The 25,523-nt window shown below is 43.7% G+C and overlaps 1 protein-coding gene across 2 annotated transcripts in view; it reads right to left on the reverse strand.

Moving 5' to 3' along the window:
• The window catches only part of PWWP2A (PWWP domain containing 2A), a 27,527-nt gene extending 2,572 nt beyond the window's left edge, over positions 1–24,955 (reverse strand). Inside the window, exons 1-2 of one of the 2 annotated variants that reach the window (XM_018558096.1) lie at positions 23,619–24,955; positions 3,825–5,488 (exon numbers count right to left, since the gene is read on the reverse strand). In XM_018558096.1, the coding sequence (XP_018413598.1) occupies positions 3,844–5,488; positions 23,619–24,931 (2,958 nt within the window). In that variant the 5' untranslated portion in view covers positions 24,932–24,955 and the 3' untranslated portion in view covers positions 3,825–3,843. Of the gene's footprint in view, positions 1–3,568; positions 5,489–23,618 lie in introns of those variants that run through there. The other variant, XM_018558088.1, reaches the window with a different exon arrangement.
• Between the last annotated feature and the right edge of the window lie 568 nt (positions 24,956–25,523).

A 25,523-nucleotide genomic window follows, 5' to 3' on the forward strand; every position in this document is an offset into this window, starting at 1 on the left:
AGCTGCATCTGGGGGGGGACATCTGCCATTCCTGCCACAGAAATCCATAGGTTCCTGTCGCAGGAATGCCAGATCGCCCCGTGGGAATGAGGCCTTAGTTTCAATTTCAAACTGCTGGTCCATGGGGAAGATGACCAGCTTGTATTTTGCTTTGTTCCAAATTCTTACTGCTGGACTCCAAGCTGACCAAGAGATACACAGAGTCAGCAGATCATGCTCTGTGCATGCTTGAAGGCCTTTTCATTACATATGTCAAGGAAAGCCCTCATATAAGAGGATGTCCAAAATGGTAAAAGGTTTGTCGACACCGCAACAGCTTTTCCCTGTGCAGCAACATGCTTGTTTCTTCATCAGGGAGAAACAGAAGCCTACATGGATTTTTTTTCTTTGCTTTTTCCTCTGTATACTTGACAGATCTCTTGTACACACGGGACCAAAAAAAAAATACAACTTTGGTTGGTAACCCCGACCCCCCCCCCCTCATATCTGGGGCAAAATGAACCCAAAATACCTTAATACCACTAAAATATGTAGGGGGCTGAAGCTGTGAGCCTGGTTGGACTCTGTGGCTTGATTGAATTGCAGGTAATTATGCTTAGAGTAATGTCTACAACCTTCAAGTATATATGTACTGTCGGTATATTATGGAGAGTTGGGGAGACATGTTCAATATTTGATGTCCCTGTGAACAACTGCAATTCTCCTGATATACAGCACTAACATGCCCTATCTATGCTATAACCCAGCAGTCCTGGATGTACAGTGGGCCACAAGCCTATCAAGAATGACTTGCAGGTTTCCATCCACTAACCTTTCAAGGAAACTATAGTGTCTTTAACAGTTCTTACTGTAAAGCTAACTCAAAAATATGTTTACAATAATTTGTTTCTATTCTTTTTAAAATCAATTTATATTTGTAGGCAGAGCAGGGGAAGGGGCTGATCAGAGTGTGGATCTTGCTATAAATAGTACATACATATACACATTTTAATGAGGAATAAAACCCTTCATTATTAGAATTTGGGAGGAAATGATACATGAATACCTTCTGTTTTTAAAAAGGAAAATTAAAGAAAAAAAAGTGATAACAGATACCAGAGTTCTGAACTAAGCAACATATAAATGGTCCACTTTCAGATGAACATCAAAATGAAATCTTCATAAACACAGATTGAACAAAATAAAAAGGATATGTTAATCTTTATGAAAACTTAAATTGCAGTTTCTGTTTGCAGGAGAGAATACATGAAAACAAAAAGTTAATTTCATGCAATATTAGTGAAATAAAAGAGCTGTATTGTGTAGCTGATAATTCACCAATTCATAACTTTAGGATCATATCTTTGATTTGCAATGAGTTATAATTCAAGTCAGCAACACCGTTGGCAATAAATAAATAGATAAAACCTCAAAAGTTGGGCGCCAGCTGTCATTTTTACGGAGCATTGGCTACCGGGCTCCTGGGATTCGGCCAGCCCTGGTTTAAGTTGCGACACATAATCTGCCCCCACTATTATGAAAGAATAACTATATGCAAAACAATCTGGTACTTTAACCACTGGAGGCCTATTGTATACAAGGAGATGAAAATACTGCCTTGTAACCATAGGTAAGACTGTGCATGTGATTGAAAATGAGGTTTCTACTGGTTACTGTAATCACTAATCTTTTCATCGTGGTACCTTGCACAGCCCTTTGCTTCAAGTATTGGTGCTACAAATTGTCAGAATTTGTAGCACCATTCATTTGGTGCAGTATTGGAAATGAATTCAGTCTCAGCAGTTGCATCCTCAACTTCCAGTTCGCCTTCAAGATTTGAATGCAATACATGTTTTGTAAAAAATGCATCACACTTGGTAAATACTGTGATATTTCATATGTGAGAAACTAAAAAAAAAAAAGGAGTATAATTTATAAAAAAAGGTACTGGATGTGACATTCACTTCAGGTGTACCATCCTGATGCGTGTCTTAACAGAAATTGATTGACCTGTAGTGAATGCTTGATGAAGGTCTACTGAATGTTTACTGACTGATACTTCATCCAAACCCTAACTTATTTCCTTAAAAAAAAAAAAAAAAACCCCACAAGCAATAATGTTTTACAAGAAAAAACTGAAAAGAATAGAAAAAAGTTTTACACATGCACGTTTTTAGATTGGGGCATCAGAAGGTAAAAAAAAAAGCGACAGTGATTTAGATTTTATATTTTACGCTAATATTTTAACATGAATTACCCCAAATTTCAACGTTTTAAATGCAATGTAAATAACAATAAATTCTAGAAATACTGACAAAACCATTAACAGGCTTTGATACCCACAAAAATACACTTAGAGTATGTAAAGCCAATATTTTTTTTGCCGTTTTAGATGGGAGTAGGGAATGGTTAAGACCCATCAGTTTTTTTTTTTTTTTTACTATTGGTTTCCTTTTGGGAAGAATTCCCTTCCATTCCAGTCCCAGAGACACCACAGGACATCTTTACAAAAGGAGAGGCAACCTCCACTTTGACAGTTGTCACTGGAACAGGTGTCCCCAATGGAGCATTTCCATTCAAATTCTGCTCCGTGTCTGCAAAATATTGGAGTTCTGGTGACAACGGTGACCACGAAGAGAAAAGGTGCATCTCCCCAGCAGGGACACTGCAATTAAAACCTGACATCTTGTAATAAGTTACTAACTGTATTTAAAAACTAAAAAATGGCTTTTTCAATTTAACATTTCAAAAAAATCCAATCTTTTAAAAAAAAAAAAAACTGGACCCCATGAACACATTTAACAGTTGTGCACAATCACGCGTAGCTGACTAGCATAATTAGAATTAGGATTCAATACATAGTCTCCAATCGATGTGGAAAAGTAAGATTGAACTGTTGTGTTCTGTTCATCATCCAGCTGTGAATGACACCCTCAGAAGTGCCAAAATGTTTCAATGCAGGTTTATTTGTCCCCCAAAAATTGCAATTGAACATAACCTTGACGATTGTGTTTTTGTTGTTTTTTTTATTAGTTGCTCTGCAAAGTTCTCAGTAACACACAAAACAAAAATCAGATTTAGTGGCTTTTATTTACACTTTTTGTACATTTCAGAGCAATACAGATACATTTGTTTCATAATTTCTGACCTGCAAACAGATACCTTCATGAAAAAACAAACTGAAAAAAAAAAAAATATATATATGCATTTGATAAAGATACATCCAAAAAAATGTAACAATGAGACATTTAACAAATCACAACATGTCTTAATTAGAACAGATTTTAAAAAGGAGCAAGGAGAAAAATTGGATTTCATTTCCTTTTTAACAATTATGCTTAAATATGACCATATCAGGCTGGCCACATTTGTGTTCAGGTTTGATCTAAACTTCCGCCCCAATAATAAATTTATGAGAAAAAAAAAAAGCTACACTGTAGATCTAACTTATGTACATTATACTTTCTTTATAACATGAATCCACTATCACAGGTGATTTGATAAATGACAAACAGGCAATAAAAAATAAAAAATATATAAAATTGTACAGTTGGCAGGGCCACTTTAACAGGCAGGGACGGGGGGCTATGGCCGATCCAAGAACGGGGTGCCATTTCAATCCTGTTTAGTAGAGACCTGTCTTTGCATAAATAGTACATTTTGTTCCTTTCGGTATTTTTAGTGAAGTGAAATGTGGGCTACCACAAATGAAGCTCTGCAGACTTTTAAACAAAAAAAAAGGGAGATTTGTCACTCCAGCCAAGATCACATAAAAAAAAAAAAGTTAAAAAATATTTATGTCTAAGCTATGAAAAACAAAAAAAACAACCACTAAACTTGCCTACCTTATGTGTGTGGCAGGGATCACGTTTCAAATTGGGTCAGAAGGGCCCGCACTTCTGGAGTGAGCTGCTTGGCAGCTTTGGCTGCCTCTGTGATGGCCTTGCGGTAAAGACCTTTTCTCTTCTTGTTAAATCGGGACTGGAAGTTTTCTAAAAAGGGGGACAGCTGTGTCAAAGCAAGGAAGGAGGTGGTGGGGGACCCAAACCATGATATGCGGGCCTCCTGCCGCATCATCAGGCCATTATCTTTTCGGCTGACAGTTATGGTGAGAATACGGGCAGGCCACCAAGGGAAGCCATATATCTTGGCCCATACGATGTCCCCAACACATATGGTCCTGCCATCAGGGGTCACGCATTTAGAGACATTTTTGGAATACACCTTTATTTTCAAGGAATTGCTCAACTTTTTCTCTTCTTTTGAAGAGGAGGAAGATGATGAAGAAGGTGCATGCATGCTGCCTGGGGGGAAATCAAAGTTTTCAGTAGAGCTACACTCAGAGTGGATGGATTTCAAATCATCTGTACTAGCACTACTACACACTGAAGCACTGGAAGAGTCGGCTTTCTTTTGATTTAGGGTCATGTAAACTGTAATATTGCTTTTGCTGCCTCGCTTGCTCAGTGCTTGCTGCTCATCCTGTTCGCCAGGAGGCGGTACACAGACACTTGTGTTCTGAATATCGCTGCTGGCCTCTTGAGGGCCATTTGAAGGTTCCTCACCTGCTGAACGGGTGGCAGTGTAGCGGGTCTGGGGCTTGATACCCATCTTGCTGCTTCGCAAACTGTCAAGTCCGATCTTGAGCGAAGAGTCGTTCTCCTCATTGCGGTACCTTTGAGGTTTTATACGTAGTCTTGGTGGAAGAGTCCCTGAGCTTGTGTTCTGAAGGCGCCGTGTAAAGTGGACTTTACTGTGGGCATTTTTCGAGGAAGAGGCTTCCTTTTGTTTTTTCTGTGCCTTTTCTTTGGCCATTTTTAATACTTCCCGTGCCTTTGCATGATCCATATTTTTGCTCTGCAGTACTTTTTTCGTGTGCAGCTGGGCTTTCGTGGTATGCGATTGAGAAGCCACTTTGACCACTTTTCCTCGGCCGTGGCTGAGATTTGTGACCTTGGCCACTGAATTCCGCGTCTGACTTTTTCCATTTACCTTGTGATCAGTTTTAAGTTTTTTATTCACAGTAGTTACACTTTCATGCCTCCTCCGCTTTCCTTCTTCTAGTTTAAAAGAGTCAGTCCCAGTCTTCCTGACCTCCTTCTTATCTGCCACAACATTTTTACATTTGTCGCATAATACCTGCCTAGGCCTTAGCTTAATAGCATTCATTATCGAAGTGGGTTCTTCCCTGTAGATTTTCTTTTTGAGTCTCTTGATTTTACGTGGTGGAGGTTGAGGTATTGACTGGTTATAAGTGTCCCTGATAAACAAAGGAGGGGGGTAAGGAGCTCCTTCATGAAAAAGTGGAGGAGGCTTTGAAGTCCACAGGTTATTAACTCCACAGGGCTCACTGGATTGGACGGGAGGAGTATCTGCTGTTCCGTTTTGATTCATTTCTTTTTGCGGGTCTTCCTGGAATGATGTGCTTTCTACCTGGATAGGTTCCTCTGGTTTGTTTTTGTATTCACGTTTAGGATGAACTGTTACAGGGATTCCATGAGGTCCAAACCTTAAAAGAAAAGAGTCACAGCTTTAGAAAAGGATGCTTCTCAAATCCAAAATATATTCACTTCACGCTATCTCTGCAGTTTTTCTTTTTCCGAGAATGAAGAATACCTGCACAGACAAGAATGTCTAAAGCGGGCATTAGCCCCTTCATGACTGAGGACTTTTTTTCATTTTTTGCACCCATGCTATATTCCACATTTAGGCCTGAAAATTATGTAAAAGCCCCAAACATTATATATTTTCTGAAAGCCAAGACCCTAGAGAAAAACATGGTGGCAGTTGCAAATTTTTATGTTGCACGATATTAGCGCAACTCCTTATCAAACCCCCAAATTTAGTGAACAAAATGCACTTAAATGCCCCAAAACACAAATACACACTTGTTTAATAAAATATAAAAAGACGAGGTTACAACAAGTAAATAGATACCCAGCATGCCCAGGTTAAAAATTGTGTGGGTCTGTGAAACGGCGACAAAATTCAGTACCCCCAAGTCCATAGATGATGCTTTAAAAGCCCTCACAGGTCATCAGTTTAGAGATACCCAAAAATACTGGCCCTAGAATTATTGCTCTCACTCCAGCGTGTGCGGCGATACCCAACATGTGTAGCGCATTAGTCGTTTTCATACGTAGGCGCACCGGACGCGTGTTTACGTGCAGACGCGCATGCTCGTGGGGGGACTTGAAAAAAAATGTTTACATTATTTTTATTTAATGTTACAAATGGTTTTGTTTTAATACTTTAATTGCTATCTCAATTAGGGGGCTTACAAGCCACACATGTGATAGCAGATGGTGGTGACGGTTACTCTTTAAGGTGATGCGGGGGGGTCCAAAAGACCCCCCAGTGTCATCTTTACACTCTCAATAAGCTATTAAAGTGCAGATCGCACTTCAATAGCTTACAGCTGGGCTTCAGGAGCCCAGCACTGACAGCTATGGGACCGGAAGTAATGCAATCTGCATCGCTCCCTGTCCCATCTCCTCCCCGGCTTCCCGCCGACACCAAAGAAGGCGGGTGTCGGACGGGGGACCCCTTCACCGGCCCATGAGGCATTGCAAGATTCCCACAGCCACGCCTCCCGGAAACAGATGCATCATGGGATTTGTAGTTTCACCACAGCTGGAGGGCCAGAGTTTGGCTACCCCTGGACTGGGCCATTCTATGGGCTGTAGGAATGCATGGAGCAAGTGGCACATATGTAGTATGCAGTAGCCTCTGGACAAGGCCAAACTTTTTATGCAGACTTGTGAAGCGTCAGGCAAGGCTGCGACTGAGCCTGGCCTTACTATTTGCTGTGTGAAAGACAAGATGGCAGCTCCCGACAAGGAAATAATTGACTCATGTAATTTAGGCACACACCGAGAACAGCGATAAAAAAATGATGCATCAGGGGGTTGATTATAAGCCAAATGGGTTATATCAGACAGTGGTTTCTGTAAATATTGGCAAAGTAAAAAGGTTGCTTTAGGCAGGGCTGGACTTTCCGAGGTCCCTTTAACCCAGCCTGGATTCATGCTAAAGCTCCCTAAAATGGTGTGTTTTAGTGCACATCTTCAACATGCATTCCCAAGAAACGAATGCAGCCACCACATATAAAGATCCGTAAATTGTAAAATCATATATATATATATATCTATATATATATATATATATTTCTTTTTTAGCCTTTTCCTGCAGATGTTAGAATACCTGGAAATGTTTGACCCGATAGGACAATGTGGCAGGTGGGAACATTATTGTAATAGGAGCGGATATGCCCTCACCAAAAGCAGTACTTTTATGTAAGGGCCCGAACAGACTTGTTTAAGTCAATATAAAATGAATACTGATCAAACAAAGGCCTCACATGAACATAAGTTTTACTGGTCTGACAGGTGCAAACACAGTAAACACAGTTGCAATGAAACTGTGCTAAAGAGCATCGAGCAAATGATTTACTCTAACCATATTCATATTTAAAAAATACATACCCAGCTGTTTTTACTGGGTGTACAGTATTCCTTCTCAGGCAGGGTAAAAGCAATAACTCCCTAAGCTGTAGTTGCATTAGAAGCTATATTCGAAAATACCGGTTATCTTAGCTCACTGCACAGACATAAGCACATACAGCGGCCCAAAATATAAAACAGCATTGTGCTTTTGAAATGTGCTTAATGCAAGCAAAGCCCCGCTAAAATTTAGAAAGGAGATAGGAGGAGAGTCTGGTCACATGACCTAGTCAAGTCATGTGGCTGTGCTTTCACGCCACAGCCTGCCTTTTATTAATGAGCCATTAAATGCAGACACAGTGTTGAGTAAACTAGGGCTGCAACAACTAATCGACATAATCGATTATAATCGATTATTGAAAAAGTTGTCAACTTTTTCAATAATCGATTAATCGGCAACTCTGTGGTGTTTTTGTGGAGAGAACAAATAATAATAATAAGGGCTGCACCAATATCGGGTCGAAATAGCGGTCCATCCGTTCTTTCTCTCCTCCCCGCTGGGTGCTGCTCTGTGTCCCAGCGGGGAGGAGAGAAAGTGTCACAGGAGGCCAAACGGTGCGGGAGGAGAGCGCTGTGAGCGGCAGGCGTCTTTCCTCCCTCACCGCTCACTCAGCGGTACAAACACTCAATGATCAGTGATTGCTGAGTGTTTGTAGATAATTGAGGACATGGTATGTTGACTATATCCTCAATTATGAATGAATGGGAAGTGATATACATCACCTCCTGTTCATTCATGATTGTGGTTATAGTAAACATACTCTGTCCTCATGTTGTAGAAATGAATGTAGAAAAAGAGATTGAGGGCTCTGTGTCCTCAATCTCTTTTACGATTTTAAAAAGGAAATATCAGGAGTCTGTTTAGACCCCTAATATTTCCCCGAAGCCACTAAAAGTACAAAAATAAAAAATATTTAATAAAAATGAATAAGAATATTAAAAAAATTACGTTTATAAAAAATAAAACGTTTTTTAAAAAATTGAAAAAGTTAGAAAAAACATTTTCGGTTTTGGTTTCGGCCGACATTTTTTTTCATTTCGCCTTTGAAATTTTTATTTCTGTGCACCTCTAATAAGATATCACAATAATACTATTACTAATAATAAAGAGCAGCATCAACTGATAGCAAGTGATAAACATAATGCATACAGTATTTTCATAAACTGATTGGTGTGGTTGCCATTTTTGTTTAGCTTGCTGGATTCGGTGCGGGGACACAATGGGAGTCTTCAGCTGCCATTGTGCGTCCCTATCCCTTGTGTGTTACCTCCAGGTAAACTTGCACTTAATTTCTCAATTGATATACAGGTGAAACTCGATTAGAATATCGTGCAAAGTTCATTTATTTCACTAATGCAACTTAAAAAGGTGAAACTAATATATGAGATAGACTCATTACATGCAAAGCAAGATAGTTCAAGCCGTGATTTGTCATAATTGTGATGATTATGGCTTACAGCTCATGAAAACCCCAAGAACCCCAAATCCACAACCTCAAAAAATGAGAATATTACATGCAATCAATAAAACAAGGATTGTACATAGAACAATATCGGACCTCTGAAAAGTACAAGCATGCATATGTACTCAGTACTTGGTTTGGGCCCCTTTTGCAGCACTTACTGCAATTACTTTTGCACGATATTCTAATTATTCGAGTTTCACCTGTATATGCTCCAAGATGGAGGCTCTCATAGATCAGTTAGGACCACACTATACAGAGGGGCCTTGACGAGGCCGATAGTTTGCAAATGTGTGCAGGGCAGGCCTTGCAGTGAAAACCTCACCAGTAGTGATGAGCTCGGGCGTGTTCGCAAGCGCCTCGTGCCGAGCCCGCCAGGAAGCCGTCAGCGCGCAGGGCCAATCACAGGCACTGAGCCATTTTCCGATCTCTGCAGCTGCGGACCGGGAACATGTCTCAGTGCCTGTGATTGGCGCTGCGCGCTGACGGCTTCCTGGCGGGCTCGGCACAAGGCGCTTGCGAACACGCCCGAGCTTATCACTACGCACCAGTACTTAAGCTATAGCTTACAATTCTATTTTAGGATGACGTTAGTGTTACTGAAGGTACACATGCTTAGATGTACCATATTTTCAGATCCCTGTATGCACGGGATGTAGCTTGGCATGGAAAGATATTCAGCATCATGAACTAATACGGGCCACTGTACAGAAAGGTCATTCAATGTAACAAAAGCAGGAAGGATTCTAACATGGTATGACTAAGAAAGGACTCATTCCGTACTATATATACACTCACAGAATCGCATTACTGGAGTGCAAACCTAGGCTCATACCCTATTAACCTTATACAAGGTATCAGGAAGGGACATCTGGAGGCCAAAAGTTACAGTCAGAAAAGCACATTTTTTTAATGCAGTCAACACGAGGAAATTCAGGATTTTCACACGACTCATTGTGATTCAGTGTGGAGATCTGTAAAGCCCAGGGTGACAGGGCACATATTTTAAATGATGAGCTAGCTAGCTCGCTCTGGCAGAGAAAGAACTGCATTGATACTGGAACTGTGCTCTGCATGTCAATGTTCTATTCCCTTTGGGAAAAGAAGGAAGAGGAGAACAGGAAATGTACTGTCACTTCCTGGACAAATACCAGGTCCTGAAATGGCGGAGTCCCAATGCTGTCATACTGAGCTCTTCTCTATTCTGCAGTTCTACCTACACCACAGCAATGACCAATGCCAAGTCAGAAAAAAATCTCTTCCGGCATATTGCTTATGCCAAATAAAACGAACGTCACCCATATTGTAAGTTCATAACGCTAATATTACACAGCTCAGATACAGCTTTATTTAAACAGTGCAAATCTGCACAGTAAACAAGAGCGACCAACTACAAACTTGCTTTAAGAACAAGGATTCCAGCAGATTAGCGAGCGGTTACAGATTCCAGCAAACATTCACCAATAATACACATTGTTTGGGCCAACAGACGTCATTCTTGAAGCCAAGAGGCATCTTTTCAGCTGTGTATTAGTGATATGAAGAATTTATTGTGGAACTACACCCTCCTATACAGCCAAGGAAGGTGTCATATTAGGGTTTCAAATGCTTAATTTGTTTTTACACTTGCAATGACCTTTAAACCTGCTCAAAAATGTGACTACTCCAGGAGAGTCAATTCCCTAAGATAGTCCTCTCCTCTTCTGCAAGTGTCTGTACTGGTCCAGCTCCTCCATCCCACCTTCACCTCTCTACATAAGGGAGCAGTGAAGGTGAAATGAGCAGGGGCAGGCAAACCCCGGCCCTCCAGCTGTGGTGCAACTACACATCCCATTAGGCTTTGCAAGGCTGACAGCCACAGACATGACTCTCAGAGACAGATACACAAAGGCATTTGTAGTTTCACCACAGCTAGAGGGACAGAGTTTTGCTTACTCCTGCTATAGTGTGTCATTTGAGTGACAGCTTTGAGTCTTCCAAGGCTGCTGACATCACATCTAAGATGGCAGCACCCAGCAGCAGTCTCAGGGCTTTTGGATGTTTACAGGTAAACAACATGCATAAAACACATTAAATGTACATGTTATGGGAAGATATTAGTTGAAATGAATGGCCTGGAGACAGAGTCTCTAAAGTTTTAATATCTTCTGCATAAACACAACTGTATGCACCCCATTAGCTCAAGCTGACTCTACTGAATACCAGAGAAAACCATTGACACGCATGTCATGCACTATGTACTAACATACATTAAATAGAATTAATTTACTAGTAATTAGTGTTCACTCAATGGGCCACATTTTAGTATTTGCAAATGCGCTTCAAAAGCCAAAACGGCTACTTTCCAAGATCATTTTCACATATAAATGGCTGCTTGAGTCTCAGCGGAGAGTCTGTCCTCCAGTGTCCATTTTTAGCATATCCTTCCTATATACCTCTGACCTACATCACTGTTTCCATGAATCCCCGCTACATTCCTCCAAGCAAAGCCATCTATCTCCTAATGGCTCCGCCTTTCCCCTCCATCAATATTTATGTTAGGGAGGGGGATAGGTAAAGGTGGCGGCTCTGATGGGAAAAACAAAAAAGAGGGAGGTTACCAAGAGTCTGAGAATAGATTAGTAGGAGGGATGACCTAAAATGAAAAATGTTAGTGCAACTCTCACACAAGTGTCAGGTCAACTGTTTCTATAGAGATCCAATCTGAAAATTATTTTTGACAATTTAGGGATACTCAGAATATCAGAACTTGTATCCATATGATGATTCAGATATTTCAAAAGCTTCATATCCGGTTTTCAGTATTTGCACAAGACCACTGCTTCTGGCTGTCATGCGTTATGTTCAGTGACAGTTGTACAATACACAAACTAGCTTAAAGGAGAACTATGAGGTGAGTGCTTTTCACTCACCTCATAGTTCTAGCCGACCTGTGACAATGAGACCGTCACAGGTCGGCTCAGTAGATCGGGAGGTGAGCGAACACATACCGGCGTTCGCTCACCTCTCGATCCTGTCACGGCTCTCTGCCGTGACAGGGGAGGGGCTGGATTCCCCCCTCTCCACTCCGCCAGAGCTGACTGGCGGAATGGACGGGGCAGGGGGCAGAGCCAGCTGTCAGCCACGCAGCTGGGCGGATCCCGGCATAATTGTCGGGATCCGCTTCAGCTGGGGCGTCTCAGTATACCGCGAGCAGCAGCTCGCGGTATACTGAGCCTAGGGTGATGGGAGGACGCTAGTTTGTGTTCTCCCGTTACCCTGAGAATGGGGAAAAGCCCTAACCCCATAGTTCTCCTTTAAGAATACATTGTCACTTGCCCAGCTAGGGTAAAGTAATGAATCCTCCAATTTGCCCACCCCACCCAGCAAGGTATTCCCCACCAATTTGTGCTCCATCGCATTCCCCTGTGCTGCACAAGTCCACCCGAGTTGAAACTTAGGCAAGGTGGATGATGTCACTGCCCCACCCCATGTAACAGTGTTAGTGACAGAGAGGTAAAGTAAATGACACAGATTATCTTGTTACAAAGTCATCTGTAAGTAGGTCGGATATATTAGTCAACAAATGAACATTTTCTCCCTAAAGTTGATGTGTTGGAAGCAGAAAACATTGGCAAGCATAGGGATTTGAGCAACTTTGACAAGGGCCAAATTGTGATGGCTAGACGACTGGATCAGAGCAACTCAAATGGCAGCTTTTGTAGGATGTTCCTGGTCTGCAATGGTCAGTACCTACCAAAAGTGGTCCTGTGGAGGAGTCGCACGTGGCACTCCCTGAATAAAAGTACGAATCAAGGAATTAGAAGCAAGGAGGATGTTGAAAAAAAGACTTGCAAGGCAGATATCTGACCCTTTGTACTTGGAGCTAAACACTCTACACCAAGTTGAAGGAAAGACAAAATTTGCAGTATAGAAAAAGTATGTGGGGAAAAACCCTAGGACAGCAACGGAAATAATCCTTCCATGCAAGGAGATAAATCTTACGAGTAGAAGATCTACAAGCTTTAAAAAGAGAACTATGCTGTGTTTTTCTCGTCCTCCTGTGACAATGCTCAGTATATCGCGAGCTACAGCTCGCTGTATACTGAGACCGCCGCAGCCAGGATTGATCCCGACAATGCTGTCAAGATCCACCCAGCTGCATGAGTGACAGCTGGCACTGCCTATCTAGAGGCAGAGCAGTTGTGCCCGCCCCGTTAGTTTCTTCACTCAGCGCTGGAGGATCGGAGAGGGGAGGAGGGAATCCGTGCCTGACTAACTGAAACCGGCAGGAGTCAGGTGTGAGGGGCTATGTCCTTAAAGTGGCAGGCTTTTCATTATTTTTTGCTTAGTGTCCATTTCTCCTGGAGGCAGCAGGATAACCGTACATCTCAGAATTCTTCAGAGCCGTGTCCCTCAATGGACACCATTGAGCTGAAGTAGTATAAAAGATGTACAAGGCTGGCTACATAAAATGATCATTAGCCCTCGTTCACATCTGAACGTTTTGTAGCGCGTTCTACGCTCGACGAACGCTCTACAAAACGCTCAAAAATATCAATCCCATTGTTTTCAATGGTCTCGTTCCCACCTTGGCGTATTTCTGCCCGTCCCTAACGCGCTACAAAACGGCCCACGCCTGAAAAGGTACATGTACTAATTTGGTTCCGTTTTGTTGCACGTTTCCATTGGGATACAGCCAAGTAGCCTTCGGAAACGCACGACGGTCGTGCGACATTTACTGCAAATCGCGGTAAAAAAACGTGCGACAGACGCGCATATGCAATACGCCTAGGTGTGAACGAGACCTTAAAGAGAGCAACAACAAATATACCAATTTCCTTCCACCTGGCCTGAGACAGGCGCATGTGTGCCGGAGTATGCGCAATCGTGGCAATATAAACAATGCAAGCAAAAGACCAGTTCATCACTAAAGATCGACACCCCTGAATTGTCAGCTTCTCAGCAGACTCTCTTATGAAGGGGCGGCATGAGAAGTATTTTTACAGGGATGGCTTGCCCCGGGAACTTTAGTATAGTGACAATGTCACTGTAAAGTTACCTGGCCGATGCTTTTGGCTTCAATGCATTCGACATCTCTGATGCAGAACAACTTATTGAGAAAAGGAATTTTGACACTTTTCTACATGTTACTCAAAAGTATTGAAGCTAGACACAGAGAGGCAACTACTGTTTTCAAAAGAAGCCCAGCAATGGCAGCCCTGTTGCTTACAATCACTTTAAGGCAGATTTGAGACTAGAAAGAACATAGAGATTATAATGGTGTATGCCTTACGCATGAACATGTCCACTTAGGAGACAGACCTGTCCTCTCCCTGATGTGGCAATGTTCAGGAAGTGCCGGAGTTGATACAAGGATGGAAAAGTATAAAAGGAAGAATAATGAGCATGGTAATATAGAGGGGGACAGGGGACCTGTTAAAACATTGGTTTCCGCAAAAAAAAAAATCAGCCTGTAATGTGTTTACAGCATAAAGTGTCTATGGTGCATATCTAAACTTGTGACTGATCCTGGAATTGTGAAAAGCAAAATAACTGTCAGTAGCCTTAGATGGAAGCAGCAACTCTGACTCCCTAGCTCTACATATTAGTCCTGAATAGGTTCTTTTGCTTCAATATCCTGGATCTTGTATGCAGTCTAGGAGCCAGAGAATGAACAATATTGCACTTCCTGTCAATGTAATTGTTTTTAAAAGCCCGCTGTATATGGCCATTAAAATCCCAATACTTGCAAGCGATGAACCCTATCCACACATCATTTGGGGTGATGGTTTGACTGCAGTGCTATAACAAGCACTTTCCGAGTGCCTATTAGTGTGTGCACAGGTTTTCCTACCTACTGGAAAATCTCTTCAATTGCTTAGCAAGTACTCTCTTTTCTCCAGAGAAGAGGGTGGCCTCTGCTCACAAATGTAACACACCCAGAGACATCTGTTTGTGTACAACCACTCTTTGGGGATGTCCTTTGTGTATGGCAAGAACTAATTAACATACTGGTTCGCTTTAAAGCATACAATAATGTAAGAAGGCCGGTTTACTTGCTGCAGACAAGGTTCCCATCCAGTATCAGTACCAGAGGCCATTTCCTAAAACCCAGGAGCCTAATTAGTCCCAGATTCTGTATTTCTCGGCGCATGGTGCCAAGGCTGCTTTCAGGAGCTGGGCATCGGCAGTCTGCAATGCAGGATGGGATCCTCGGCTTTGACATATTTAGCCATCTTGATGCCAAGTTCCACCTGGAAGCCCAACTCTAGCTTACTAGGTTAGTTTAAAAAATCAATAGCTTGGCACACGTAAAAAAAAAAAAAGCATCTTTGGCTGCAATGCTCTCTCTCCAGTGTTATCTCATGCAGACTTGCTGCCCTGTTATCCAGTGCTGCTTCTCTTCTGAGTTGAATTATGTCCAGCATCATTTAACCCCCACTTCCTTAGCCCAGGGTATCAAGGAAATCACGCTCATCAGGAGTCAAGGCCTGCTTACCACTAGAAGGGGACCCATGACTGAAGAGAAGACTGCGGGATATAAGGTACGTACAAATTAACCAAAAACAACGCAGGGTCTAGCAGGAAAAACAGCTACTAGAGGTTTCTAGAAAATCAATTGGAACACAAGACAAAAAGCTCCTTATCCTTTCTATTCACAGCAGATGCTGAACGACCAACACCAATCATATGCTGAAAGGCCTAATTCCAGCCCGCACTCGACCTCCATTCTTGCCTAGGTGAGAATGGCATTTACCCCGCTCTTGAAGCCTCCTGGGAAATACACGTCACATATCCTAGGAGGCTTCAACTTCCGCACAGTGGTGCCATCAGGGACAGGCTGCAAGAACCAGGAGAACACAGTCAACTCCAGATGATGTTAGAAAGGAAGATGGCATCAAGGGACCAACATGTAGCAGATCACAGCAGGACACCGCTGGATTCGATGGGCATGCAAGTATACTGTTCAAACCCCAGAAAAAACAACAACCAGCAAATAAGGGGTTAAAACTCCTCCAATCATTCCTGCAGCACAGGAAGCTGAATCCTGTTAAGTTGGCTATACACTAAGAACATTTTGGCCGTTTCACGATGCTCAGTCTGCCAGCTTCAGCCCAACTTCCTCTTTAAAAAAAAAAGAACCGGTTGGAAGATTGTCAGCAAAACTGCACCTGCATCCAATCAGCTGCAGGCACGGTTCAAGTCGTTTGATAACCAGCGGGGCCAACTGTCAAAATACAATAGCTGCATGGGAGATTCACCAATTCACACTGTTTAGGAGGGATGGAGGAACCGGTTAGGGTTTTTTTCTATTTTTATGAAAGCGGAACAAAAAAAAAAGTCTGCCAGTGTATACCCAGCTTTAAGCCTGGACAAGATACAGGTGGAAACCATCTGGGCCTAAAAAAGCTTTAGAGCCTATCGCCAATATATAGTATCAACACTGCACCCATAGCTCCCTCTCTGTTCCCACCCCCTGGAGAAAAAAAACAATGACTTTTTAATCACCTGCAAGTCCAGCACCATGTGTCCCTCATCGGCACCTCTTCTGGTAAGAGGAACCAGTGATTAAGAACTGTAGTCTACGCCCGCGCCGTCGCGTCCCCTCATTGCGTCATCACGCTGTGTCGTTTTCTGGAGCTTGAGAGGACCCCACTTCTGGACAGCTAACAGGGAGATTCAACGTCACCCAGGCATGGACATGAACATAGGAAGGAAGACCCTCCCACTCTGCAGTAAGGAAAGGAGATCGTCGACCCCGAGCATCACATGACTATAGATTGAGGAGAGCATCTTTGGCTTTGGGGGTGAGGCTATTGTGTATTGGGGAAGGATGTCTGACTGGAGCAGAGTTTTAAGTAACATAAGAAGTGGCACAGCAGTTATAACTGCTACATGACTAATGACTAACAAATGGAGGCGCCCATACAGCAGGATTCTAACATCAATATTTAGCTTGTATTCTTCGGAGATGAGTCAGTGTAAGTCATCATGCTTAAGCAATTGATGATATTTACACATACCTCTGTCCTACCAACCCACAGCTATTCCCAAACCAACAGTCGGTCATGGGTAGGTATTTGGCTTTACTCTACGGTGTCCCCAAGTGTCAGGAAATATCCCAGATTATCGTTCCAAAACTAGTATGGGGAAATGCAACGCAGGGTTCACCGACCACAAGTGTTCCAGGAATTTGCAGCTGAGCGTCTTTGGATCAGGAGCACAAAGAAAGGCGTAATTAACACCATTACATTAGCCTCAAAGAAATTCAAAACTCAGGCATTATTGGGTTCTTCTGAATAACATATTCTGTAAGTGGCTATAAATGTGTAGCAACAAATCACAAAACCTTTCCTCTCTTTTCCCATATATAGAAGGCAGAGATGCACCGAAACATTTCTGCTGAAAATGGTAGTATGTGCAAAATGTCAATAGTACAAAAAGGGCCAAAAATGTGGTGCATTGATAGCTTCTCTCCTTCCTGCTCGGTGCCGGCTTGCAAGTTTCGGTCTGTGTCCCCTCTGACCCCCCGCTGTTCTCCTTTGCCTGTGTCGGCAGAGGGGATCGGGAGGGGACACAGAGCCGATCCGACGGGAAGGAGAGAAGTTGTCAGGTCAAACGAGGCAGTGCGGGGAGAAGGCACCTGTCAGGAGGCTGAGCGGTGTGGGAGGAGAGCTCTGCCTCCTGTGACAGGCGGAGCAGTCACGATAAGAGAGTGGAGCACAAAAAACTCAGCAATCAGTACCGATCACTGCATGTTTGTAAATAACTGAGGACACAGTAAGCTTACTGTGTTCCCAGTTATGAATGAACAGGAAGTGTGCTTCATCACTTCCTGTTCATTCAGTATTGTGGACATACGTTGTAATTACACGGCCGGCCACTTTACAGTCCAGCGATCGGACGTCTCTAGAAACGCTCGATCGCTTGCATCAGCAGCTGTCACTGCCGCTGCCGGTCCCGAGATCCGCTTTGCCTGATGCGGCCGGGGCCGCCACGGCTCTGTGACAGGAGATTAAAGGCAGTTCAGTATACGAACTCCCTTTAATCTCCTCTCAGTCCCCGAATGCAGGAAGTGATGTATATTACATCACTTCCTGCATTCAGTGTCACTCTCCAGCTAGAGAAGCTGATGAAGCCGATCTCTGCTTCATCAGCTTCTCTGGGGGTCCCTAGGTGACATTAGGGGTCTTGGAGACCCCTGATGTCTCCAAAAAGAGGACCTGTCGTGTAAATTGGGTATCCCATAGGGGGCTTCTTAGTCCCTCATGTAATAGCAATAAAGTTGTGTGTAAAAAAAAAAGTAATACAAAAATTAAAGATTCATAAAAAAAATAAAGCATGAAAATTTTTTTTTCTTAAGTCCCCGCCCCCCCACATACACACGCAGATATGAGTCAGGTGCGCCTACATGAGAAAACGACGATTGCGCCTATTGTGCTGCAAATGTTAAGGCCGTGACACACTGCAGGCGAAGCAGCGCGGAGCGGTGGAGCGCTGCCTTTGCGAGCAGTGTGTCATGTAATTTTCTTCTCGGCACCTCAGCTTGCGAGAGCTCGCAGAGCTGAGTGTGCAGAGATGAACAATTTCAACTTCAGCCAATCGGCTCGCGCGTATAAACCGGCGCGACGGGATGCGACGTCTAGGTACAGCTGGCTCTGCCTCTAGATAGGCAGAGCCAGCTGTCACTCACGCAGCTGGGCGGATCCAGACATAATTGTCGGCATCCGCTTCAGCTGCAGCGTCTCAGTATACCGCGAGCTGTAGCTCGTGGTATACTAAGCTTAGGGTTATGGGAGGATGCTAGTTTGTGTCCTCCCGTAACCTGGAGAACTATGGGGAAAAGCCCTAACCCCATAGTTCTCCTTTAAAGCAACAGACCTGTTCAATAACTCTACAGCACTACTTGGCTTTCAATTACTCCCTAGCCTCCTTTTCACTCATCCTGAGTCCCCTCCAAATTTCTGTGCAAGTTTGGGATTAAAAGACCCTACCCTTCATCCGCAAGAGACCAGATTAGGGATGATTATTAGCTGCTCTGGGACCTATTGCTGCATTGTGAAAGGGGAAAAGCATGTGTACTCTCCCATACTTGGAAGTACACGACAGTGTATTGGACTCTGGCAAGCAGGCACAGAGAAAGTAAGTAACAATGGAGAGAGCACTTTAACCGGACCTATGACTTTGCCCTGAATGAGCAAAGTACAGGTTCGCTTTAAAGCGGACCTATACTCAGGCAAGCTTATCCTTTACGCAGTGTGAAACAAGTCAAATAAATAATATAGCACTTACAGTTGGCATTCTGCAGCTGCTCTTTTGGCCTAGGCCCACTTTTTCATCCGTGCAGTGCAGCAGCCACCATATTAGTGGAGGTGTGAACTATCACTAGTAAACCTACAACAGTATTCAGAAGCAGCAGTGGGTAGGCCATGCCTCAGGTTATGTCAACTTCCTGACAGGCACCTGCAAGGTTAGAGAGACATAAGTGTGGAATTGCTCTGTTGCTTCTAATCAGAAATGATAAGCTGAAGAATTTCTCTGGCCTAACCTCACCAATCCTTCCCCTCCACAGATGCATACTTACCTCCTCCACATGATGGCCACAACCTCCCGTGTTTGTTTACATCCAGTGTAACAGCCTCAGACTTCTACTGGGCCATCTCCCTTCGTCTCTGGTCTCGGGACACAGCCCCATAGAAGACTTGCAGCTAGGTAAGTACGCATCTGTGGAGGGGGAGAGGGGGGGGGGTTTGATTAAGTAAAGTCAGGGGAAAGGGGCAAAAAGGATAACTACACTCTCTTTTGAAGTGCACTTATATTTTTAAGTCGCCAGCCTTGATCTTCTGAAATATTGAGCCTGATCCTGCTAGTGTCCTACTTGATACCCTGTAAAGATGATTTTTGCCAAAATTCACATTTGCAATTACCCTTTCTACCCCTAGCCAAGCCTTCAAGATGAGCATGGGCAAACTGAGGGAAGTAAAATGTACCTAGAATGGCTGACTTTTACTGATTATGACCTCTAAGAAAACCAATGTACAGCTAACCTTATGCCAGCCATATATGAAGGAAAAGTATATCTAAAGCCAAAGTGTCTCCATTGCGATAATTCCCCTCTATTCCTGTTCTGGTAACCGCTCAAAATGTTTGATTTTCCCTCACTTGCAGTTCTAAGGTCCCTAGGAAGCACAGAAAAGGGTGAATCTGGTCAGTGTGGAAACTAATAGCACCAGAAACCTGACAGAGGTTCTAATCCACCACTCAAACAAAAAAAAGTGTTTGGCTTTAGCTACTTTAATACTTAACTTCAATCACTTGTACATATAGTTGCACTTTAAAAGAGAACCATGGGGTAATCTTTTTTCCCCATAGCTCTCTTTAGGGTCACGGGAGGATATATTCTAACCTCCTCCCGTGACCCAAAGCTCAATATATAATGGGCCGCAGCCGGGACAGAACCCGACAATACTGTCTAGATCCACCCAACTGGCTGATTGACAGCGTGCTCTGCCTATCTCGAGGCAGAGCCAGCTGTGCCCACTCCCTCCTCGTCCGTTCCTCCAGTCAGCACTGGTGGAACGGAGAGGGAAGGGGGAATCCCTGTGGGAAGTGGTAACTGACAGTCACCGCTCTATGCGGGAAGATGATCAGGAAGTGAGCGAGCGACGTTATGCGTTCGCTCACTTCCCGATCAATAGAGCCGGCGTGTGACAGTTTCAATGTCACGTCAGCTCTAACTATGAGGATGGGTGTAAATCACTAATTTAAAAGTTGTCCTTTAAGCATGCAGACCTTCCTAATATACAGCACATGTGGATCAAACAATTTTCCAAAGCAACCAGGAATGGTAAACTACTGCAGGAAGGTACGGTTATTGTGACATTATGGGCTCATTCACACAGGCGTGGACAGTGCTCCCGGGCAGGACTGGTGCTGCATGAAATTTCATGCAGCTGCCTGTACAACGTCCTGAACATTCGTGCAGGTACGGGTGCCCGCACTTCAATACAAACAGCGTGCGTCCAAGTGCGGGCACCCAAACCTGCATGGATGTGCAGATTTAGGGTTGGGGTAGAGCCACCTCCTCCCATAGGGAGGTACAGGTTGCTGCACGCAATTACACACAGCACCTGTTGCTCCCAGGACTAGGTCTCTCCCTGTGCGTTCACACTGTATGGATGCGGATAGATGAAAGTAGTCACTTGCACTCCATATTAAAGTCAACCTCTGTTTGCCTGAGGACGGGGTGCATGGTCTCGAAACGTCGCTAAGGAGATGTGTGTTATCTCAGTCAATAAACAGCATTGACTTTAATTTCATGGCGTGCGAGTGACTACTTATCTATCTACATTTCACGGAGCATCCGTAGTCACCACCGCACCCACCCAGTTGGATTTGGGTTTTTGTCCGGTCAGGAGTGCGATGGGACAGGAGGATTAAGTTACTGTATGGATGTGCACTCCCGTGTGAATGAGCCCTAAAAATGTAGAGATGATGAGCTGCAATTAAAGCTGTCATCTAGTGTCTAGAAGCTGCCGGTCTGCCAACTACCTAACCTCATACATGATACATCCAGAAAGGAGACAATATGTGGAGCCAGGCAGTTGACAAGCCAGATACTATCAGAATTCAGGTGACCTACCCAGATACTCCTGCTGAAATTGGACAAAATAAGGTTATTAAAAAAAATACAATAAACCTTTTATAAGTAATCCTGCACCCCCTTTTTTGTAAGGCAGACTAGTCAGACTCCTACAGAGGCACAAACATGGCTGGTTCTCTTTAAAAATTTGACCAGACAGAAGATTCTGTGTTGGGTGATATTTGGTACATTGTAAAGCCTGCCATACACTATGTGCCGCTTTTGGCACCCTTTCGGGCGTCATCCCTCGATCAGCTGATCGAAGGAGTCAGTCTGAAGATCTTCAAACGAACAAAGCCGGCTGCCAGTAAGCTGACTCTGTTCGGGTATTTTGACTGCGGCCGCTGTCAGACCACAAAAGAAACAGCGGGGATTCCTCGACCAAAGCACTTGTATCATTGGAGGAATCTGTTCTATTTTCTTAGTTCGGCCCGCGGGTTGAACAAAAAAAATAGAACAGTGCATGGCCAGCTTAAGGGCAGATACACACGTGCAGATGCTGTCTGATAAGCATTCTTTCGCATTAATGAGCACAGGCAAATGTGTAAAGGGATCTTACTTAACTTGGCAGTTTCTCAGGTGACATAACCTGCATTGGTTATAAAGTGCTCCAGTTCACACAAACGCTATAGATAATCTACAGCAAAATCATAGCAGGGCTTGTCTAAAAGTCACTATTTTCCCTAGCATGTTTTATTTTAAAAGAGAACCAGCAAACTCTGGGGAAAAAGAAAGAATATACACAACATACTGGGTGTGTAAATGATCATTAAAAAGCGGTATGTTATGTGCAGAGGAATGCTGTAAATTACAAATATCTAACCTTGAAACATGCCAGCTCCTACACATAATGCTGATCTTCCATGCACTCACATAGTTCAAGGCATTCTGTGATTGGAGGAGAAAAGATGATGTCACACCCCCAGCCCCTCTCCACTCACAGAACACCATGTATTCTTTGAGAAAAATACATTTTGGGAATAGGCAAGTAATGAGAAAGGGCAGCGATGCAACTGGAGCACTTCACTGCTTGATTGGCATCTCTCGCTTCCTGTCGCTCCCTGTAAGAACCCGAAAGATCAGCATTATGTGTAGGAGCCAGCATGCTGCAAGGTATGATTTTATACTTTGCAGCATCCCTCTTCAAATAACACTAGTGCACTGTGTAAATTATCATTTCTCCCAGAGTTCTACTTTAAGGCCCAAATATAAAGCGTCACAATCTGACCTGGAAGCTGAGCTACTCATATACCAACACACCAGGGATCCAGTCATTTCCTGCACAGTGCAATCTGTGGCATAGTGAATGAGAAGTCTCAAAGGTATGCTAGCATGCATAGCGTAAACCAAAGTGGGCCAACCTACATGAGATCAAAGTCTGACAGATGTAGGTTAGCTTACAATATGCCTAGGTAGACCAAAAATAAAGATTTAAAGCAAAGTAAAAAAGTGACTTTAAGTGAACTGCTCCCCATTGCTACTGCAATAAACAAATACCCCCCTTCCAATTACTATGCACGTCCTACAGCAGGGTTCCTCCAGGTCCAAACAACCACTGCCTAATGACAACCTCTCGGCTGTGGCTGGTTTCTGTGTTATGCAGAAGGTGCTGTGGAAAAAGGAAGTGCCCATTCAAGTTAATAAGAGGGTGACAGCGGCCGCATCTGTAAGCGACAGTCCTCATGTAATCATACACATTGAAAGCAGTGTGAACAGGGCCTAAACATGAGTTATGTTAGACAAACTAGCTTGTCAGGAGGTAATCACATCCTTGTTACAATCATAGTGAAGACTCTTTCCCTGCAAATAATGTAAACTTTGCTGAGAAAACCTTAGCATAGTGTGGTACAGTGACTGAGTATTAGAATGTTAAAAAAATTTTTTTTACAAAATTACAAAAATAAACTATCCCTGGACTTATTTATTAAAGCTCTGTACAGTGCAGTAGCCAACAGCTTTGTTATGGGTTACAGCACTCTAGATTGCCCAAATTAATAAGCCTTTGTGTATATGTCAAACCTAAAGCAAGATTCCTGATACCATTCATACCTTTTAGACAGATCCATTAGAACCCCTGAGAAGATTCTGTCTCCGTGGCGGAAGGAAACAACCAACGCATCCTGAATGATGTGGTCAAGCGTAACCTGAACTTCTGAACCAGGTGAGAGATCATGAATGCCACCATCAGCAACAATTTGCTCCTGTACAGCAAGAGGACTTTTGCATTGATCATGATTGTCTGAACATGCCTCCATGCCAGGATCAATTGGGGAAGGCGTGGGCTCCTCCAGACACCAGTCACTACAGTCATTTATCTGTGCAGCATCAGAAGCAATCCCGGATACCTGCTGCTGGCCTATTTCGGGATCAGAGACCGTGTTAAGATCCGTTAAATCTACACATTTATGTTCTTTGTCAGCGTCCCTATAAAACGGATCACGTTCAACATCACCGGCAATGGATGCCATTTCTGTGCATTCAGAATCGTGTTCTATGCTAGGCTCAGTATCAAAATGAATGCAGTTGGAGTCCAGCTCTTTTTCCAAAGTTTTGAGTTCCGTGGTGACAGCACCGTCTGCCCGAGTCTCTGTTTCCACAAGAGCCACTTTATCGGGCGTTTGAATGTTCCCAGGTTCCAAAAGAGAATTTACATGCAGGGAGGTCTCCTGTGTTCTCAACTCCGTTTCATGAGATACTAAAGGAAAACCACTACTTAAGTCCTTGGTATTTGGCCCTTCCTCGAACGTCTTTAAGACTGGTTGTAAGAAAAGCTTTACTTCCACCCCAAGTTCAGTACATTGCTCAGCTACAGGATGCGCATCTTGGTTTATTTCAGCAACACCTAAAGCAAGCATTTTTTCCTCTCCAGAGACTGTGTTCAGATCATGCTGTATTGTGTTATGTAATGGTTCAGGCACACACTCCATCTCAGCCTCAGAAAGATCAAGGCTTTCTCTGCTAGGTTCATGGAGTGAATTGAATACTGTCTCTACTGTCTTGGCAACGGCATCACTATCTCTAATCTCAAGGACAGAATCTGACAGATGTGTTACTGATCCAGGGACGATGCATTCTATGTGATTTTTTTCTGGCAAATGCATAACCACATCAAGCTCGGAGCTCACCACAGTAAAGGCAGGCTCTGGACCGTGAAGTGTTAACTCTGAGATGGGCTCTTGCACCGCATGACTAGAGGCCTCCATAAGTGGCACAACTTCAGGGACAGGGTCCTGCATCACTTCCAAGACAGGCTGTTGTAACCGGCACACAACCTCAGGAGCTGGCTCATGTTCGTGAACCACCTCCATAGGTTCAGACTCTACCTCCAATACCTCTTCACAAATTGGTCCTTGTATGTCCATCACCTCTGCTGAGCAATCCCCCTGTATTTCTGATGCTGCTTCTGCAGATGGATACAAGATAGACTCCACAGGGGCAGAATACTCTATACACTGTACCTCCTGTCGCGACATCTCCTGCGCATCCTGGATTTTAAGTTCTTGCCGCAAATTCTCTGGCATGGATGGCTGCGGGAATTCTATAGGGTCCACCTCCCGCTTTACTTGGATGTCTTCAAACACTGGATCAGGTGTGCACTGCTTGGTCAGGGGTTGAGGCTGTGGCGATGTAGATCTCAGTTCCTCTACATCAGGGGTAGGGCAAGATGTGGATCTCAGTTCCTCTACATCAGGGGTAGGGCAAGATGTGGATCTCAGTTCCTCTACATCAGGGGTAGGGGAAGATGTGGGTCTCAGTTCCTCTACATCAGGGGTATGAGAGGATGTAGATCTCAGTTCCTCTAGATCAGGGGTAGGAGAGGATGGAGATCTCAGTTCCTCTAGATTAGGGGTTGGAGACGATGTAGACCTCAGTTCCTCTAGATTAGGGGTTGGAGAAGATGTAGACCTCAGTTCCTCTAGATTAGGGGTAGGAGACGATGTAGACCTCAGTTCC

The sequence above is a fragment of the Nanorana parkeri genome, unplaced genomic scaffold, assembly GCF_000935625.1.
Source record: "Nanorana parkeri isolate BGI_ZX_2015 unplaced genomic scaffold, ASM93562v1 scaffold14, whole genome shotgun sequence".
NCBI classification, from domain to species: Eukaryota; Metazoa; Chordata; class Amphibia; order Anura; family Dicroglossidae; genus Nanorana; species Nanorana parkeri.